The 16,394-nt window shown below is 41.7% G+C and overlaps 1 protein-coding gene across 2 annotated transcripts in view; it reads right to left on the bottom strand.

Annotated features, from left to right (window-relative positions):
• LOC310864019 (ATP-dependent DNA/RNA helicase DHX36-like) overlaps positions 1-15,674 on the bottom strand; it is a 31,208-nt gene extending 15,534 nt beyond the window's left edge. For both annotated transcript variants that reach the window (XM_083772552.1, XM_083772553.1), the window contains exons 1-13: positions 15,477-15,674; positions 15,077-15,366; positions 13,748-13,911; positions 12,768-12,833; positions 8,694-8,886; positions 8,492-8,530; positions 8,108-8,278; positions 7,715-7,794; positions 6,476-6,550; positions 3,958-4,124; positions 3,791-3,872; positions 3,173-3,313; positions 2,355-2,460 (exon numbers count right to left, since the gene is read on the bottom strand). In XM_083772552.1, the coding sequence (XP_083628678.1) occupies positions 2,355-2,460; positions 3,173-3,313; positions 3,791-3,872; positions 3,958-4,124; positions 6,476-6,550; positions 7,715-7,794; positions 8,108-8,278; positions 8,492-8,530; positions 8,694-8,886; positions 12,768-12,833; positions 13,748-13,911; positions 15,077-15,366; positions 15,477-15,525 (1,623 nt within the window). In that variant the 5' untranslated portion in view covers positions 15,526-15,674. The remainder of the gene's footprint in view (positions 1-2,354; positions 2,461-3,172; positions 3,314-3,790; positions 3,873-3,957; positions 4,125-6,475; positions 6,551-7,714; positions 7,795-8,107; positions 8,279-8,491; positions 8,531-8,693; positions 8,887-12,767; positions 12,834-13,747; positions 13,912-15,076; positions 15,367-15,476) is intronic.
• Positions 15,675-16,394: the final 720 nt, after the last annotated feature.

A 16,394-nucleotide genomic window follows, 5' to 3' on the forward strand; every position in this document is an offset into this window, starting at 1 on the left:
AGAGAATACACTAGCAATGAAAAGAAAAGAAAAAAAACATCTGTTCAAACCACCAGATCTTTCTTTTATGTTAAAACGATGAATTAAAAATATGCCAATTTGTTACCCAAACAAAAAAATTGGGATTGGTAGTCCAAGGGTTAAGACGGACATCGGCTGGGGACGGGGGGTTGAATTGTCCTCTCCACAGTAGGCCTGTCACAAATATTATATAATAGCATGATCACAAATTATTTGAGTGAATCATAATTATCGTTTCCATTCATCCAGCTGGATTAGTGTGTAAAAAAATTAAAATGCAAGGATACATTTTTTGACCCAAACTAATGAACACCAAGGATTTCACTGTTTTGCCCTGTGTGTGAGTTAGCCTGTGTTTTGCCCTGTGTGTGAGTTAGCCTGTGTTTTGCCCCGTGTGTGAGTTAGCCTGTGTTTTGCCCTGTGTGTGAGTTAGTCTTCCATGTGCGGATTCTTTCAGCAGGAACAAAAGGCCAATTATTCTGCTGGAAGGCACAAAGTCATGCTGAGCAAATTGAGGGAGCCGAGGGATGAGAACACATAATGCTGGCTAAAATGCTGGAGGCATTGGAGATATTACTGCACTGTAAAATGTGTTAGTGTTCATTTAACTGTGAGCGTGAACCAAATGGACATTCTCAGGGTTAAATTAATACTGTGATTTTAGTGTGTCAATTTCGCTGGCTTGTTAGTCAAATAAGGACAGGGGGCTGACATTCTGCCGGCCCGGCAGACATGACATCACCGCCTTAAGAACATTGCATCGATACAAAATACCATATCCTAATAACATTGTCTGCTTAAACTGCTATCTGTAATGTTTGCTTCAGCCTTGATTCATATATTTCATTATGGGTATTCTGTTTTACCTCATCATATAATTGAATTGTTCTCAGGGGCGACATTAGGCAGGTTTAAAATAGCTCACTCTTTACAAATAGATAAAAAAGGATGTGCCTTCAGTTCCTGAGAGGAATGGAACGGAAGGACTCATTGAGATAAAAGAATAACTCCTGGGCTCTGTTCTCCCCTGCTGCTGATTTGAAAAAACAATCAGATTTGAAAAAACAATCAGATACCGGTGCCAAAGGTATTTTTAAAACGGTCTTAGAACCGAAAACTTTCAAAACAAAAACAGTGATGTAACCAACTGCATGTTGATGTTTTCATAACTGCAATCTGAACAAAGCCTTATTATGCCCACAAGTAACACACACCCACACACTGACATTACAAAAGCTCTTTTTTGATTAACAGCTAAATCAAAAGCAACAGACAGTCAAATGGATGGCCAGGACGCTACAGTACAGTACACTACACACCCATGTACCTGTCGTCACATGCGAAAAAGACACTGCAGACAATTACGCAAACACACAGGAGTCGTGCCCAACAGACCGCTAATCACAGACCGCTGCATTTTAATGAAACAATTATTATGGTTGCGGCTCTGGCAGATGGCCAACGGCCGCAGATCAGAAATCACAGCCAATAGGGCTTCATATGGAAGGGATAATTACTCTGTCCATCTCTATTAGTCATTCCTCATTTAGAGAAAACCTTTGGGGGACATTGCATTGAAATACTTTCATTCCATATCCCCTGACCTAACTTTAAAGGACCATTCAGTGATTTGGAAACCCCCCGGTCCGCCCTGGTAACAAAATGTGCACATGCATGTACTACAGTGGGGGGGACACGCGATGTGTTCAAGAATTTCTTGTAAAATGTGAATGCAAATAAAGATGTTAAATGTGTGTGTGTGTGTGTGTGTGTGTGTGTGTGTGTGTGTGTGTGTGTGTGTGTGTGTGTGTGTGTGTGTGTGTGTGTGTGTGTGTGTGCGTGCGTGCATGTGTATGCGCGCACGCGTGGGTGTCTGAGCATGCCTAAGTGTACATGCATGTCTGTCTGTGTCTGAGTATGCACAATAAAGCTACATTAAGTTAGAATCAAGTGGAGAGTCAAGTATAGACTAGTCTCAACTCAAGTGGAGAGTCAAGTATAGACTAGTCTCAACTCAAGTGGAGAGTCAAGTGGAGACTAATGTCAAGTGGAGAGTTGTGCTGAGTGACAGTCGTGAAGCCTTAAACATACACAGGGTGAAACTCACATGCTCGGTTACAACAATTATAATCTTATGGATGAAACTCACTTCCTCATTGGTTACAATATGGATAATCCTATTGGGTGAAATTTACTTCATCCTTGGTTACATTATGGATAATCTTATTGGGTGAAACTTACTTCATCCTTGGTTACATTATGGATAATCGCATTGGGTGAAACTTACTTCATCCTTGGTTACATTATGGATAATCGTATTGGGTGAAACTTACTTCATCCTTGGTTACAATATGGATAATCAGGGCCAGGATCAGTTCCAGGTCAATGTTGTCATCATTGTCCAACATCTCAAGCACCTCAATGGTGTTGTCCGAGTACCTGCCAATCACAACAGACCAGTCATTTTCTCACTTTAAGTGAAAATGCTTTTTGGGGATAAAACCACTATGTTTGTCCTAGCGTAGCCTGCGTGTGCTATAGCGAGACAGGACAATTCCCTCCCAATCAGTAATGTGATATATTACATCGCATTACCCACACTGTACATAATTTGGTGTTCATAGATTCAGAACGGGGTAAAGTCTAGTATAAATAATCAATCATTTCAGTAGCAAGAGCATCAAAATGTCTTCTAAATCTAGTCAACCAGGCCTGCAGTAGACTATGCACTGGACACATTTGCATGACATTATTTAAATAAACTAGAAATACGAGGAAATTACAGAGGGAGAAATCAACTTTTAATGACGACCGACAGGAGTTTTCATGTTGCACGGTAAGACTACGGTCATTAGTAATTTATTACCATCACCTGGGTGGGTAAGTTGTGTAACTTTCTAGACGTTAAGCCGTGTATATGTTCAACAACACAGCCATGCAAAATAACATTGACAGCTATGAGGTAACAGTTGCTAAACTATTTGGATTGGCATTGGACAATCGCTTTTTGGGGTGGGATTTAGCAATGGACTAATTATTTGGGACCCACTTGCAATTGTGACCGGCCCACCAGTGGCCTGGCACCACAGTTTGAGAACCAGTGATCGGTGGCATTGATCTGCCACCTTCGTAACACACTGTTTCCACCCACCTGTCCCTTAACGTGCGTACAAAGCAGGGCCAGCTCTCCTTATATTCTGCCTCTTTCTCCTCCTTCTCCTGGCGGGACTGGCGCCCCTGCATGAACTTCTTCTTCCATGAGGGCCGTCTGTCCTGCCCCTGGGGACGGTACCTGGGAGACAGAGGGAGGGCACATGATAAACGAGTAAAGCCTGGCCCAAATATCAGTCTGGCCATTCTGTGTGTAGATCAACCTCAGTATTGGCATTTATTTAGCCCGAATTTAACCACTTGCTGTACCTATTTTTGCATAAAAAGATTAGATTAGATAGATGGATTAAATTGATTTTTGGAATTTTTATGAATAGGACTTAAGTGGTTAAATAAAGCTGTGTTTATTTGACCGCCGTTTATAGGTGGGAATTGGGTTTGTTTGTATGAAGTTATGTGTTGATTATTATCAAAATATTCGTTTTTCTTTTATAAACATTGCCTGTTGTATCCATTCCTGTGAATATAATAAAATTGTGCACAAAATATCGGACAAAACATCAGTGATCTAGGACTCTCCTAAATCGGGATCGGACCAAAAACTCTGGGGTCAGTCAAGCTGAAAACGTGAGGTGATAAGAGGCCTGCAGAGTGATACCTAGTCATCTCCAGCACATCCTCCAAGAGGTACTCCTTCACTGGGAAAGTCAACCCTGGGATGTGGATCATTGGACAGTGGCCTGGGAGGGAGAAGAAGAATAGTGTTAAATGCAGAGAACATATATCACTGTACAGAGTGGGACAAGAGTGTGACATTGTACGTACCAAAGTACTTGGAGAACTTTTCAGCATTGAGCGTGGCACTCATGAGGATGACCTTGAGGTCCTGTCGGATTGTGAGCAGGTCTTTCACGATGGTCATGAGAATGTCGGACTGGAGGTTCCTCTCATGTATCTCATCCAGGACAAGGTGGCTGATAGTGGACAACAATCTGACATAAGGGAGGAGGGGTTAGTGTCCAAATATACTCTAAATGTAGTGGAAGCAAGCCTTAGCATCGCCATCCAGCCAATTTGATCCCCTGGCTTTAAACCCCTTTATTTCCCAGCAAAGTCATTAGACCTTATTTGTTTGACAATGCAGCTGGTGCTGCAGCCCCACTTCCTGCCACCAGATCACCGGAGCGTACCGGCGAGATTTCTAAATGAATAAATTCACAAATGAAACAAAAGCTATTATTTGTTTTTATTCAAGGTTGTCGTGTCAGCAGGGAGAATGGTACATGACCAAGAACCATTTCAGGGGGAGCTTTTGTTTAGCAACACAGGTTGGCAAAGGAAAGTAAGGAAACCCTTACAAAACAGTGGTCTACTGAGGATTTCTACAATGACGGCAGAACAAAACACAAGAGAAAACATTTACACAGCCGTTTTATGTCCCTATAGGTATTCTTAATATAAAAGTAATGAATGTAGCGTGCGTGTGTGCGTGCATCTGACATAGCACACACCTGTGCACTGGAGCAGAATTTCAAAGTGGAGACAAACTTGATGTCCTTAATTAGATTTCTGTAGATTCATAAGGTAAGGGTAAGATTCTTTATGGTCAGGGTAAGGCACATGGGGCCAAAGAAATTCCCTCAAAGTTTGGACAGTTGGAGAGGAGATTGTTGAGCAGAAACATCGTTATCTCCATATTTCAACTTTTTAGTAGTAGTAAAATACAAAATATACAAGCTCACAACACTAGTCAAAAAGTCCTATAGGGTTTTCAAAAGTTCCAATAGAATTCTATAGGATTCTATTGGCGTGGAACAAACTCCCACTATACATTTGACAGGCAGCCTCTGTAGACATTTTTAAAGTGCAGCTCAAGACCTACTTCTACACTTCATCCTGTATTGCATTACTGCTATTATTTTAATGTTTTATGCCTTGCTTTTCTTTTTTTTTCTCCATTGCTCTGTAAAGGACATTGAGCTGAATTCCATGTCATGAAAGGTAAGAACGGCAAGATCATGGGTTCAAACCGGGCACCGGCTAAACTCAGCGTATGAGTAGCACGTCGCTTGGGGGCTGTGTGTGTCACACCTGTCTGAGCTGAGTGGTGCTGTTAGGGTGTCGGACTATAGGAATAGTGGGACTGTTGGTTGTCGGACTATTGGTTGTCGGAATATTGGCTGTCAGACTATTGGTTGTGGGACTATTGGTTGTCGGACAATTGGCTGTCGGACTATTGGTTGTCGGACTATTGGTTGTCGGAATATTGGCTGTCAGACTATTGGTTGTGGGACTATTGGTTGTCGGACAATTGGCTGTCGGACAATTGGCTGTCGGACTATTGGTTGTCGGACTATTGGTCGTGGGACTATTGGTTGTCGGACTACTGGTTGTCAGACTATTGGTTGTGGGACTATTGGTTGTGGGACTATTGGTTGTCGGACTATTGGAATAATGGGACTACTTCCTCTCATCATGCACCTGTGCATGTGCTACACCGTAGTCTGTACTGCACTGTGCTCTGTGCTGGTGTTACACTAAAACTCAGCTTCCCATCATGCACCTGTGCACAGTGTGAAGCTTAACAGCGCCACTTTGTCACCTGTTGGTACTCTAAACAGAAAGACAGACAGACAAAGGGACACACATTGATGTTCCTTGGAGTGGCTGCACCACTCAAATCCAATAGCATAGGTTCCAAATTGTAATTGTTTTTAATAGGATTTTTCTATCAGAATCCTATAGGATTTTTTGACATGGGAATGTGTGAGCTAAGAGCTTGTAGATCAATTTTAAATAAAAGTGAAAGTGTTTAAGTCTGACTGCGGGATGTATAATATAAGTATTAATAAGAGCTTGTGACAAAATAACTACATTGGAGCTATTGGAACACACGTTCTTATAACTTCTTTCCCCACTTTCTGAAAAGTAACATTATTGTAACTGAGATTTCCTATATTCGCAGGGAGCTGTCAGTGGGTTGTATAAGAGGCTCCGTTTGAGGAGGTCTTATAGTTTAGCTAGAGGATCTGTATCTTGCCTTATGCGTTGGGGGAGGGAGTTAGTAACTTGAGCCCAGTGTTTTAGCTAGGTACCTCCTTATGATTCCAAATACTTACTCGCAATATAGGATACTTACTGTATGAGATATTTACCTGTAGTATTATTATATTCTTAATCATCTCTAATGCTTCCGTGTGCCATACTTTATAGGGTTGACCGTTTCCGTGACAAACAATCATTGTTTTAATGTTTCCACCTGACAGCACGATATGCTGGTGGGGTAAGAAAGATGGACATAGCAAATCATGATGAAGAGGAGGAGGAAGAGGAGACTACTCACTTATCCGAGCGTAGCCACTGAAGAATAATGCCTGTAGTGCAGTACAGCACTGAACCTTGTTTCCGTGGTAACCGGCTGAGAAAGAGAGAGAGAAATAGACATAATTATGTGATATGAATGCTGGCTGAAGTTGAGCTGTTGATTTAGCTCATTTAAACAATATAAAATACATCTATTCAGCTCATTTCAAAAATATAAAATACATCTATGTCTCAACAACAAATCAGATGGGTGCTTTATCCAAAAATATCTAGTCAAATTGGAATAATTTAACTTTGCACATAAAGTAGCTCTCAGACTGTTTACCGGTTTGCAGCTGAGCTTTTATTCTTGTATGCCTTCAGAGCATACAAGAATGTGTCCGGGTAGCTCAGTCAGTAGAGCTCTCGCCTTTGGACCACAAGGTCATGGGTTCGATGCCGGGCACCGCCAACTCAGTGTATGAGTAGCACGGTTTAGTGTTGATAGGTGTGCCGGTGGCGCTCCACCTCAGCAATCCATCTCCCATGGGTCTAGCTAGCGCATTGTAACGGGGACAGACTCCCGCATGTTACCGGCTGATACCGACAATAAGCTATTTCATTAAGTTGATCTGACATTTTTAGCAAAATTATATAAACCTCAGTCTGTACCAAACTCCCCAAATAGTAGTATAATGCACTGATGCTCTTTACACAGCCAACACATATATTTTCGCAAAGAAATTGCTAAATAAATACTTTCTGTAAAATGGTCAAATGCAGGACCATATCATGTGCCCGGGCCCACTAGTGCATTGACGTAAGACCATCAACTTTCAGCTCAGATTCAATGAGTCAGTGGGTGAGGAATCAGGCAGCAGCAGAACTGAATTGGTCGTTTCCTTTTTGTTTGTTGGTTGCAATAAAATTTTTTAATACTTTTCCCCTATTGAATGAATTATTACTTTAATTATTACAAAGATATAACCCATTACAACAACCAGTTTATAGCCCAATAGCCAGTAGCCAATGGGACATTAGCATGTTCCGGTCTCTGCATGATTGACTTGATTGTACTGTATTTGGTAAACAATATTATAGATTTGTTGTTGTTGATTAAATCAAGAATTTGATAAGTTTACATTCTTATTACTACTAGTAGTGACTAGAGCTTCTGTATTTGAGGCTAGTCCTAGACCAGAGAGTTGGAAGAACGTACATTTTCTTTCATAGACACAAAATAACGATGGCTTTCGGAAAAGATGGTGGAAACCCTTACCTCTGCAGGCGGATCTGATAACCACAAGAGTTTCCATTGCCGACTGTTTCTGCCCTTTCTGCTGCTACACGCTCTGCTACCTAAAAGGCGGTGCACGCACGCGCACACACACACACACACACACACACACACACACACACACACACACACACACACACACACACACACACACACACACACACACCTTGAAAGACAACCATTCCAATGTACTGCGCATGACTGAGACAGACATGCCTTGTGACCGAGTACCCCAACAGGGACAATCACAGTCCTTTATGAATGATATCAGGACCATACACAGTAAAACCAAACTATTGTTACATATTGTATACTCGCCGACTTAAATTGACACTCAGGGATTTTACCGTGTACAAACAGGGAAAGGTGACGTACCGAGATGGCGCTTATCCGTCGGGGCTGAGTGCAGACCACCCTGCAGAGGGAGCCCATCCCCCGGTTGATGTAGTCATCAAGGATGAACTGGGTGACCTGCGTGGTCTTCCCACAGCCTGTCTCCCCACTCACCACCAGGACCCGGTTAGTGTTGATCAGTTCTACCAGTTCCTACCCAGGAGTGGAACGGTGTGAGGAACAATGGAAGGGTAAAGGGCATACAAGGGAAGGAACGTAGGTAGGGAGGAACATTTAAAATGTTAGATCGGGTTCATTAAGAAAAATACTCAAACTGTATAGAGATGTTATTGACAATGCTATTACAAGTATTACAAGTCCCTGATGAGAATAAATAATAAAGTAGTATCCCAACTCAAATCTCACCTCTCTCTTGCTGTAGGACGGCAGTCTTTCCCTGAATTTCTGTAAACAAATTTACATTTTTGTGAAAATAACGGAAATTGTTTATTTGGCCAAAACCTAAAGGCACTAAAGTGATTTCACTAGAGTACATTGCTGAAGATATAGTAGTCTCAACATGTTGCCATCTGTATCCAAGTTGATGCTTAATTATTGTTAGTCTTACCAGCATCTCCCGGTACTTGGCGTCTCCTGTCTTGCTGTTTAGATCTTTCTTTAAAATGTCATCCTGTGTATAGTTTCTGACCACTTCCTGAAACAGGTAGTCCATATCCTTCTCCCTTACTCTGACTTCCTCTTTCGTCTCTTCTTCTCCATCATCCCACGTGTCTGGGGGTTCGTCTTTGACCGTCACGTAACTGAAAGAAAAGAGTGGAAGACCTTTGTCACACTCAGCCCAGAACGATCAGCACCATCACTGTACCTATATGTCCCCTGTCCGTGCCTCCATTTTGTAAATGATCAAATCTTGAGTGTTAATTTGGTTACATTTGAGTAGTTACAAATGTATCCACTAATACTTAACAGTGCAATGTTACTAATGTAGCATGCCTTAGCCTTAGTGATGTATTAAAAACTTTGGAGAACATAAATAATGGCATGTCCGCTACACTATATCTATAGGCCACAACAGTATGTAACTAAACATGGCACAGAAAGTTTGTAAATTTGTGTTTGGTAGATGATTTCTCTATTTCAGCAATATTTCTTGGCAATAATATGCTATTGGAAAGCCTGTTTATTTTAGCTTTTAAATGGTGACCCATTTGTACTGTAAGGAACATGCATTTGTGGGATGAGCAGTGCAGCTGGGTATGAGGGTTGCGCCCATGAAAAGTCCTACTACCGGTGCCCCGAGTTACCCATGTTACCTGTTACCTGTCTCCAGGCCATTAAAGGGCCATTCCACTAATCTTATCAGAGGGAAAGGCCTTCATTTTAGAAAAATAAAACTGGCACATCCAGCTGAACGGCAGGTGGAGGACCAACAGTGGAATAAGATAAAGAATAATTTAAGTCTGCATTTGATTTATTGTCGATTAGCGTTTCGACACAACTTTTCGAAGAAGACAGCCCTTCATTTTCCCATACACCTGCTGGCCTGAGTCCCTCTGTTTTTAATGGATATTTTTTCCCCAGAGAGGGGAGAGGGAAAGGGCCTAGTACATCCTGTAATCTGTGTCTGTGGCGATAGTAAAGGCTTGCTCCCTAGGTGCATTTTTTCTTTTAATCAAAGTATATTGTAAAACATTACTCGACTACTCGAAAGATTGTGTACTATATCACTATGACAGTATTGGAGATGCTCATCTGCAGGTATTGCAATGTGTGTCCATGTGTGATTCACCTGTAGCTAAACAATCCAGATAGATAGATAATAGAGCGTCGCAGTCCCGCCCTCTACCAGGGTCCAGGAAATGATTCCCCGTTCATTTTCCTCATAGACATTTCAAAAAGTATTTATTTTTAAGTCTCAAACAAAGCCAACTCGAGTTGTGACAAATAATGACAACAAACGCAATTTGTTGGGCAGAACAAATAATTAGAAAGAAGAAGAAAACGGCAGGTTACACTTTTTGTTGTTGTTTTTCTTCTTTGTAATTATTAGTTTGAGTTGGCTTTGTACGACGCTTATAACTTATAAGGTCTTTAAATAAATACTTTTTGAATTGTCTATAGGAAAAATGCATTGCGACGCTCTTGACTGTGCTAGACATGATTGTAATCATAATAAACATTAATTTAAACAATAATAACTCATTATAATAACAATGCAGTGTTGCAGTGGCTTCATAAAATGATGCCGCCATCATCAATCCAGATTGTATTAGAGATCAGTGAGTGTAAGGAAAAGTGTGTCTAACCCTTTTGTCATCAATACTACAAATATATGGTTTGAAATCCATAAATTCATGGGAAACACCCCAGAGCTGTCCTGCTTTGCACCGATTTGGGGAAATGAACATTTTATTCCAGCTAGAAGGGATCTGGGATTTAAATTATGGTTCAATAAAGGCTTAAAGAAAGTGGTGGATCTATACGAGAATGGCAATCTAATGTCTTTTGAGGGGCTGAGGAGGAGATATGAGGTACCGCAAAACCACTTCTTTAAATACTTGCAAATGTGTCAAAAATACAAAACAACCCCCTTTAACAGTGCTTGAGAGGTTTTCCAAACAGGATTGTTTAGGAAAGGGGTTGGTCTCACAAATGTATGGTATACTAGAAGGGTTTCATAAAGATGACTCGGAGAAAATAAGACAAAAATGGACACAGGACCTTCAAGTGGAAATCTCAGAAATTGATTGGGGTTTAATATGTTCCAAGGCACAAACACAAACTATCAATACTAGATTAAGACTAATTCAGTATAATTGGATAATGAGAACTTGCATAACCCCGGAGAAAGTAAATAAATTTGATCCAAACATTCCTGATTTATGTTATAAATGTGGGGAACATAAAGGTACACTGTTCCACTGCTTATGGGAATGTGAGGAGATTAAAACATTCTGGAGGTCTGTGGTCCATTATGTCTCTCAGATTACATCAGGTCCAGTTCCTCTTTGTCCTAAATTATGTATACTCAGTATTTATCCATTAAATTGTACACTAAATAGTAATGAAAAAAGAATGACCGACCTTTGCCTGTTACAGGCCAGACGCTCAATTGCGCTACGTTGGAAGCATGTCAATGCCCCTACGATCGGCTTTTGGCTGAGGAACTTAACCAGTTTGGCACATGAGAAACTAACATATGTAATTAGGAAGAAACCTGCGGTATTCTATAAGATATGGGAGAAGTTCTTGGACTTCATTAAGCGAGGTGATATTGAAGAGGCTTTGGATGTATAGTGGTTAATTGGAGTAGTCAGCTGTGGGGTGGGGGTAGGGAACTGTGCATTTGTTTGTTTAACTGTATGTAATGTGTTTTGTTTAACTGTATGTAATGTGTTTTATTTTCGTTTTAGTTTTAGTTTTGTCATTATTATTTTTGTTCTGTATTTATTGTCAAATCATTTTGTGATAAGATTTTGTTTGTATTTGTGCTAAGGTTGGGCGATATGCCAGTTTTTTTCAACCGCCCATCGTCTGACAAATATTCGCCGATTAACGATGTATTCGTGTCATAAAAGTAAAGTGAGAACAGCTCACTGCAGGTCGCAAAAAAGCCAGATCTACAAGCTCTCAAGGCGCCGCGTCCTGCCTGTTTTTGCAGCTCCGTTCGCTAGGCGTTGAGAGCTTGTAGATCAGTCTGTTTCTGCAGCGCAGCTGCACAAGTGCGCAGCCAGGGTAACTTGCTCCCTTGCCTCCCCGCACCGGTCAGTCCGAGGCTCGGAGCGGAGCGCACAAGCTGCTGCGGCCGGGCTGCTGCTGATCTACAAGCTCTCAAGGCATCGCGTCCTGCCTGTTTTTGCAGTGCCGTTCGCTACGCGTTGAGAGCTTGTAGAACTGTCTATTTTTGCAGCGCTGGTGTCGGTGTTCGTTCACGTTGTCAATAAAAATAACTTAGATTACAATCAGTGGGTTGAAGCACCAGTAGGGGCTACACGCTAAGCTAATGCTAAGCTAAGCGCTATTATGATCCCCGAGCCTATACACTAACACTAGTAGACAGTTTTTTTATTTTCCCCCCCGACTTCACGGGTGAGGCATTGGGATTGTGATGAGACACGAGACAGCAGTGTGCATTCTGTTGTGACTGTATATTATTAAACTGCATGGGTCTGGACTCCGGAGCTTAAACAACATGTAGGCTACAGCCTTCCTCAGCTCCCAGGCTCCCAGCCTTTACTTTGGCTGGCGGCTGCCGTAAGTGCCGTGCCCCGGTGCCCGATGCTGCTGAGTGCGGCGACTGTGGGAGCATACATAACAGATAATAATAATACATAACGGGAGGAGGTGATTTCCACCCGGCCGCTGTTACTACTTTGCTGGGCCAAATTGATTCACATGTTGCTCACACTTTACAGGTTAATTGGGCTAAATCGTCCCGAGAAATCGCCTAATAAAAATATTCGGCGATTGGATTCGTATATTCGCGATTGACGATGTATTCGTATCGTCACCCAACCCTAATTTGTGCTGCCATGGGGATGTGGGGGGGGGAAATATATGTAAATTGTTTTGAAAATACTTCTTTGTACTTTAAAGAAAATCAATAAACATATGTTTAAAAAAAAAAAAGAAAGAGATCAGTGAGTGACATGCCACTATGGTGACTACTTTAGTACGTTACCCTTGTGCGTCCGTTTCCTCCTTTATCTTCTGTTCATCCTTTTCAGGTGACTCACCATCAAAGTAACTGCACACATAAGCCACGGACATGTTAATGAGAGTAGAATGAAACTATAAATTGTGTAATAATAAATGCTGAGCTATTTTCAGCTTCACCAAAAAGGTAAATGCTTGTCTTTGTTCAATCAAATAAAAAGAGATTTTGTCTATTCACAGCTTTGTCCATATACCGTACATAAACATATACCATTCTCCCATTAATGGATTTATTTCTGCAAAACATAATTGCGCAGTTAAGAAGTGGATCTATAAAGACTATTTTAGTCTAGACTTTCCAAATCAATTAATGCTTTATAACGCATTAAATGCTAACTTTGTAACTTTTACAAGGTAGCATTCCAGGCACTCATAAACTTTAGGTTCATAACACATCACTTCACATTACAAATCTGTATCTCTATACTCCCATCCAACTAGTTCACAGACAGGTCAATTTAGTTTTTAAATTTGTATCGATTACTTTGTGTGACTTGTGTGACTGTCGACTTTTATAGCAGACATGTTTAAACAGAGGTGAATCGCAGTGAAATAATTTGACATTACAATTTCAGTTCTGACGAGATGAATAATAAACAATTTTACGCTTCCAGATCATCTCTCTCTTATTGGCTATTGCAACTTTCATTCACAATACAGGATTTCAAGCCATAAATATGTATGTTTACAATTCCAAATTGGGTACAGCTGATGACATTAAGATTACCGGTATGTCTATAGTCTATACTAGAATCATTTGGGCAAATAATCAGTTGAGATCAGCCTTGAATCCAACCGGGAACACCCTAGCAATCGGACCCAAAATAGGCCAGGTTATCCTCTAGTGTGGGGGCCGGCATACTGTCTTGATTTATTTATGTTATGTATGGGACGGGTATTTTCGGAATAAGCCTGAAATGACAAAGTGACAGAACATGCCCTCACCAATGACCAGTTTTTTGAGGAGTTGCACGCCGGTTGGCACTGGCAGACGTAGAAGGTCTGTCGTCTCTGAAGTGGGTGTGTGCGGCAGGGGAGTCATTCTGGACAGCGTTGAGCAGATTGGTGATGTGCTGTTCTCTGGCCTCATCCATCTGAACCACGGCACGCTGGAGGGATATTATGGAGTTAGGTATTTGGTGGCAATCTGCACAAGACATTTAACAAACACTAGCAGTGTAACTAACCTAAATTGTGCCTAAATGGTACAACCTACATCTGCTTATATCTTTCAGTGGATTAGGCTTTAAAACCTTGGGCACCCCTAATCGCTGCGTCAGGGTCTGTTCATGTATGGTTAAATCAATCTGGGAAGTGGGAAGCAATTTGATAACAAAAAGAAAATAAAATAAATTCACCTTGCGTCACCAGGCTTTATTGTTTTTGCCTCTGGAGGTACCATAGATATTAAAAAGAATAGATGCCTCATTGGCCGCTGTAGTTCATTGGAGCGACGTGTCTCCATTGAAGGCAGGAAGGGTTAGTGCCCGAGTGACGTCACTCATGGGACTCTTCCATGTCTCTCGCTGCCACTCAAGTGACTACTGGCCAATTAAACTCGCCTCACCAGTCTTTCCAACCGGAAGAATAACAATAAAAGCTCTCGTAGCCTGCAGCTTTTATTGAGAAAAATCGGTTTGAGGGAAAAAGGACGTTCCGTTTTATTGTTCCTGCCTGACGATTACAAAACAATACTACAACATGAAGTAACGATATCATCCGCTCCCGACCGGATCATATACCCGAAATGAAATGGTGCCCAGGCTACTGGCCAATCACGTGTCTTTTCCGGGACTTCTGTTACGCACGCTCATGTGTGAGCGTTTATTATGATTACACGCTCACTGTGCTTCGCAAGGAATCTTGGGAATATTGTGCCTTCAATTTTGACACACGCCCCAGAGCTGGAAGAGGAGTCTACATTTGTATGTCTATGGGGATCACCAGAGAGTAATCTAGTAAGAGAATGGCGCCACTAGCGTGGACTCCCATTATTTGTAACAATGGAAATATGGAATGCGGAAGTGCTCATTCTATCTCAATGGGATAGTTCCAATGTTTGGCCCATAGCACCCCGCTTTGCAGCGAGTTCAAAGCGTGTTGCCAATCTCTTACTAGATTAGTCTGGGGGTCACTACCTAAGGTCACTACCTCCTTTGCTGTGTAAAAACAGGAACTCGGTTTGGCTCCTCCCTTTTCTTAGTTCACTTCCTCCCAGGTGTTTTTATTCACAACTTAAGACACTGTAAGAGCATCCTAAAAAGCTGTACATACCGATCTACGATCAGCCTGCTTCCTCCTGACGGCTCCATATCTTGCGTACCAAAGACCAATCTCACGTCCCTTCAGGTGTGGTGGAGGACGCTCAGGACGGTCAGTCTTGTCCTGCCAGTCCGGGTCATCACGAGAGGCAGATTCGGAACTTCTGGCGTGTCCCCTTCCATCGCCCCCCTTGTCCCATCTTTCTCTGCTTCCATCACGGCCGTAGCCTCGACCGCCTCCTCCTCCTCTTCTGCCTCTTCTCCCACCCCCACGGTATCCATAACTCATAGCGCCTTCGAAACCTAACGGCGACACAAGGACATGTTAAACACCAGAAATTGATTCTATCAACGGTTACCACCAGTTAATTTACAGAATGGGACAGTCAGCCTGACACTGTCCCGTTTCGTACCAACGGTCAGCAACAATCGCTCTTGAATCACTGTTCGTAACGTTCTCATGGAACGAGCTTGGCTCAAATGCGCACCGAGAAGGCGATCATATAAAGAACAAGAGAATTTCGCATGAACAGAACCATAAATAGCAACAATTATGTGTCACAGAATCAGATGCTACTGCTACTGTTTTTTAGCTGTCCGAGTGCCCGGTATGTCGCACAACCACAGACAGCACTTGTTGTTTACTGTCGCAGGGAAATGACGTAGTCGCATCCAACCAACGAGAGATCACATGTTTGGTTAGCCCTGTCTGTCTGTCTGTCTGTCTGTCTGTCTGTCTGTCTGTCTGTCTGTCTGTCTGTCTGTCTGTCTGTCTGTCTGTCTGTCTGTCTGTCCTTCTGAATTTTATTTTGTTATCTTGTCACTGTAGAGTTTGCTTTCATCAATGGTCTCACATTCTCAGGGCTTCAGAATGATTTCAAAATCAAAGCAAATCAAATGTATTTATATAGTACACTTAAAAACAATTCATATTGTACCAAAGTGATTCACTGGTCATAAAAAACAGCAATACAAAACAATCAATTTGTCCATTGTGTTAGCAAATCGTGTGCCAGTGATGTAAATAGGTTTTCAATGTAATGGGTCGGCCACGGGACCCAGCGGTGGTCTTTTAGATGGGTCCCATGGACATTTTCCCGCTTCAACGACATTAGGAGTCATATTTTGTCATTTTTACAAATTGCAGCATTTAACTCCCATTTCATCTAGTATAGTTATAAAATGGTTATATTCATGTATAAAAAGTATCTGAAAGAAAAAAACACAATTCTAAATCTGACAATTGCAAAGAGTTATGTAAACAGTGCAAAGTATATGCAAACTAGAAAAAGTGCCCTTCTGGGCACAGGTCTCCACCAGGATTCTTCCTC

Source organism: Protomyctophum parallelum (genome assembly GCF_964188405.1).
Source record: "Protomyctophum parallelum genome assembly, chromosome: 9".
NCBI lineage: Eukaryota > Metazoa > Chordata > Actinopteri > Myctophiformes > Myctophidae > Protomyctophum > Protomyctophum parallelum.